Here is a 5,122-nt window from a genome sequence, read left to right on the forward strand (position 1 = left end):
GTAGTTTTACTTATGATCAGCATTCTCTTCACTTACCACATCCCCGATCAACTTTTCCTTATATTAAGTATTTACCTTTATTAATGAGAAGTGAACTTGTTTTTTTTATCGTTATAGTTTAAATTGGCAAGATTTGAAACAGTTGTACCTGGTTTTTGAAAGTAGCAGAAACAGCAGCTGCAACTTTGGCCAACACTAGAAACAACCATTTTTATTATTGCCATCACGATTCTCTTTGGTGGAGTGCTGAACAATGTGTTAGCGACTTATAATTTAAATTTAAAAGGCTATTTTGAATTTGGGTAGCATTAAATGATTTTAAAGAGATGATTCTACGACTTTCTCGTAATTTCATTTATGCATACTTTACGAAGCGGAATCAAGCAACTGTAATTCGTAAGTTTACCAATTACAGAATGCTATAAACATTGTAACATACATACATCTTTCGCTCAGAATTATTTATTTATTTTAAATTTTACAGCGGGTGTCGGGAAAGCCAAGAAAAAAGCCGGAAAGTATGGTGCAGTAGCTGAAAAAATTCAGCTGCCTGTTGAAACTGATGCACAAAAATTAGTAAACTTTGTTTGTGGAAGTAACATACTTAAAGAAGGAAAGGATATAGAATTAAAAGCAGATGATGAATATCCAGATTGGTTGTGGAAACTTAATACAGGTGAGCTATAGGTGATAAGCTGTTTTATTGTATTGTAATCTATAATATCAATAGAAGAAGTTAGTTTTAACATGTTGATAACAGCTTGATTCAGCAGCTTTATCCAGAATTAAATATGACCTTTGGACATCAAAACACCATTTCTAACATTTTTTCATTGCTCATGGTCATATTCATATCACTTGCCGCCACCTAAGTTTGACCAAGTTCAAAATAGCAACTCTGCTGTAACCACTCTATAGCCCTGATTTATCTCCCGAGGACATCTTTTTGTTTCCCCAAATAAAGTGAGACCTGAGAAAGGGAAGTGATTCAGTGGTGCAGGTAGTTTTGACAAGGTTTCTTAAAATCCTTCTGGGCAAAGAGTTTCAATAAGCCTATGAAAAATGGAAAAAACATTTGCAGTGAATTTTTGTATTAATATTTTTTGTTCTGAGGCCAACCTTGTATACATTACTAAAAATTGACAAACTAGTCACACTTCATGGATCTGATCTTAATAGTACAATACACTACCTCTCTCCAGTTCGTTTGACATAGCACCTTCTGTCAAAGAATTATGGTTTATATGAGTGCATGGTCCAGTAATCCCAATTGTCTCATTTCTACAGGTGCTACCAGTTGTTGTTCCCTCTGATCTCTAATTTTTTACATCATTTATGGCTGAAAGTTGTACCATAATTTTTTCATTTAGACTTTGAACTATGTTATTATCTCTGCATGGTTTAGTGTTAAATATCTTACTTTTTAGTTTTATTAATTCCAACTAATAATTATTGGAGAAGTTCTTCAGCAAAGAACAACATAAATAAACAAAACCATATTTATTTGTTTTATGCCGACGTTTCGACCTGAGTTTCAGGTCATCATCAGGGGTTATGGCGTAGAAGGTAGGCTTGCAACTCAATAATTAATTAATAATAAACTAATAATTAATTTGTTAATAAAAATTTCAAATGAAAATAGTATGTTTTTGATTTTTTTATTATTAACTAATATAATTTATGTTTCTTTTATGTTATTGGCAGATTCCTATTTTGCAACCCTCACAAATCCATAAATTTGACTACTCTTCACTTTTAAAATAAAATATCTGGTTATAATGATGTTAGCAAATGTTTATGAATTTACATTAAGTAAATCATACTTTTTTTAATTAACATTAAAAATGTTACTAGAAAAAATACAATTAACACCTATTTAAAAAGTTAAATATCTGTTATTGATAATAATACAATGAAAATGTTAAAGAAGCTAAATATATCTAAAAAAATGTATCATTTTCTGTGGCAACATTTCAAACGAGTGGACTAATTAAAAAATTTCCTGATTAAATAACTAATATTCATGTTAATAGCAGTGATGAAAAAAATAAATAATAAAAAATGTATAATTATATATTAGAACAGTTTATACAGTTAAATTCCGATGTACCAACATCACATTAGTTAGCATATCTGAATCATACTATTTTGAGTCTCAATCTTAGCCATGTCTTTGTCAGTCAATTTCTCGACTTTCCTTGATATTTTATACTCCTTTTTTCGTTCTAATTTTTTATTTTCAATAGACCACTTTTTAAAAAGTGATCTATTTTGTTAGCTGATTCCCAGGGCCAAACACAGCGGAAGTTTGGATTATTAAATCTATCCTGTTGACCGAATTAAGCAATTATCTCATGCATGTGTGATCAAGTTCACACATCAGTCTTGTGTTTCAATTCCTCATATACAGGACTAGCCTCTACATACCTGAGAGCCGAGAAAACATCTACAAAGACCAACTTACAACTATTTGTTTCATAGTATTAGCATAGTACTTTAGAAGATAAATTTTCTGTAAGTGCTTATAGTATCTCACTTATTCGAGGGATTAGATTTAAGTTTAATTTATACTAGTATAATTTTATTAATCCTATTCTATTTACTTTAATTAAGTTAATTTATGTTACATTAAAAATGATTAAAGTATAGAAAAAAAACTATAGAAATTTTAAAATTAATTTCAAGCTCCAAAGGTATTTCTTTCAAATTAACATATTTAATTACCAAAACGAAGATTGTCCGGGTGCAGTAAAAAAAAAATTCCAATAGTTTTTTCTCTGACCGCACCCAGACCATCTTCCTTTTATTATTCAACACAGTCAATCAACGATCTTCCAATATTTAATTACTATTTATGTATCATTTTGTAATGAATACATTAAAGAAAGGGAAGCCAACTTATTGGCTTTAACATAGCAATGTCTCATTCACATGAACAAGGAGAAGCTCTTGCTTTAAGTAATAATTCTATAAATATTATAGATTTATTAAATGCAAATTTAAAATTGAACAATTACAAGCTTCATTACAGAATTAACCACTGTTTGTTGATTATAAACATCATAAATGGTTAATGAATACCAGATCACAAAAACAATTACATAAATCCATCTGTGGTTGCTCCTGATGTAATCAGATAAGAAAAACATTTTATTGTTAAGACTTCAACTGGAGAAGATAAAGATTTGGAATACTTATACTGGTAACCTGTAAGAGGGAGGAACTGTCTTTCCATCCTATGTTAGATAACATAAGGGTATTAAATCCCAAGTAAAGAATAATAAAAAAAAAAAAAGTATTTAATGTTAATAATGGAATAAAATTATCTATTTATAATTTTCAGAAAAATATATTTTATTAGGTGTTATGGGAATAATAGTGCATTAAAGAGAAAAAAATATTAAAAAATTAAAAAGTAGTGAAAAATTACTAAGTTATATGGATAGTAAGGAAATTAAATTATGAGTTGTTATAAGTTAAACAATTTAGTTAATTTACTAATAATGGTATACAAAATATAAATATATGTTTAATTAAAGAAATTAATAATGATAAATTTAAAAGCGAGGAAGGTCTCATAAATGTTAACAATAATAAATGTATCGTATTCTAATATTAGTTGGAGGTCCACCAAGAAGGCATTCCATGTACACCAACAAGCATGGAGGAACCTTGAAAAGGCTTATTATACTGACACCAGGGTTGATCTTGAACTTAAAATAGTAGTGACATTGAGAACTGTGAAAATCAAACACCAGACTTTCTTTAATTTCCTTCAAAACCTAGACTTATAGGTCTCCATAAAGAGGGAGTTATGGCTCATAAATACATTGCACTCTGCAAAATGAAAGTTCCTCAGAAGCACAAGTGAGCTTCCTTTTTGAATGAGCCAATATCAAAGAACTTGCCTTGAAGACAAATTTTTGCCCATTTTAGGATGCAGACTGGGTTGAGTAGTAAGTTTTTCTAGCAAAGCATTTGTACCGAATTTGATGTCTTTAGGAGGAGGAGGGAAGATTTGGACTTTTACATTTTTATATAATAGTAAATATCAGTAGTATGTACTAATATATTTAAGCTGGGTTGCTTAATAAGTTTTTATCCACATCTTCATATTAGACCTATCGTGTCTTACAAAAGCACAATTTATTACCAAAGTCTGGTATGTGGGGCTGAGGTGCCTTTCTTGAGTTCTAGTTTCTGCTATTTTTCTTGTATTCTCCTGGGCTCGCAATGGTCAGCTGTCCAAATGATTTTAATTTATTATAACTTCCACTTTCCTTACCTCCTAGAGCAGTCACCCTTTCTGAGGTCAAATATCAACTAAGGATGCTAACTCCTCGTAAATCTCCAGGATATGATCTTCTGACTCCTCAAATCCTTTGCCAACTTCCTCCCAAAGCTATAATATTCCTTACATATCTCTATAATTGTATCCTAAGAACAACCCACTTTCTTATCCTTTGGAAACATTCCATTATAATTATCTTTCCAAAACCAGGAAAACCTCTTAATAATCCTGCTTCCTATAGACCAATCAGCCTACTTCCAATTCTCTCAAAAATTTTTGAAAAAATCCTCCTTAAACGTATCCTACCCATCGTTGAATCACAGAGTTTTCCCGCAAATCAATTTGGATTCCGCCCTAGGCACTCCACAGTTCAACAAGGCCTCAGAGTCGTTGACTAAATCTCTTCAGCTCTTGAAAAGAAACAATACTGCTCGGGTGCCTTTCTGGACATAGCGCAAGCTTTTGACCGGGTATGGCATACCGGATCGCTTTTCAAGCTCTAATCCATATTACCCCAAACCTTATACCTTACCCTCCTCTCCTACGGATAAAAGTCAATGAATCGAAATGCACCCATGTGACTTTCACTCTCTGCCGCAGCTTCTGTCCACCTGTTACTCTTAATAATATTCCTCTTCCCAGATCCGACACAGTGCGATACCTCGGATTCATTTTGGACAAAAGACTCACCTGGAACCAACATACTAGACTTAAAAGACAAGAACTCAACGGACGATTTAGCCAACTATACCGACTGCTCAGCCGGACCTCTCATCTCTCACTAGAAAACAAACTACTAATTTATAAGAATATACTCCGACCTATCTGGAC

At 31.7% G+C, this 5,122-nt stretch overlaps 1 protein-coding gene across 1 annotated transcript in view; it reads left to right on the forward strand.

Moving 5' to 3' along the window:
• The first annotated feature begins 229 nt into the window (after window positions 1-229).
• The window catches only part of mRpL54 (mitochondrial ribosomal protein L54), a 6,503-nt gene continuing 1,610 nt past the window's right edge, over window positions 230-5,122 (forward strand). Inside the window, exons 1-2 of the mRNA XM_014416156.3 lie at window positions 230-396; window positions 485-676. Of these exons, the coding sequence (XP_014271642.1) occupies window positions 327-396; window positions 485-676 (262 nt within the window). The 5' untranslated portion in view covers window positions 230-326. The remainder of the gene's footprint in view (window positions 397-484; window positions 677-5,122) is intronic.

This window comes from Halyomorpha halys, unplaced genomic scaffold (genome assembly GCF_000696795.3).
Source record: "Halyomorpha halys isolate HHAL.00 unplaced genomic scaffold, Hhal_1.1 Scaffold115.1, whole genome shotgun sequence".
NCBI classification, from domain to species: domain Eukaryota; kingdom Metazoa; phylum Arthropoda; class Insecta; order Hemiptera; family Pentatomidae; genus Halyomorpha; species Halyomorpha halys.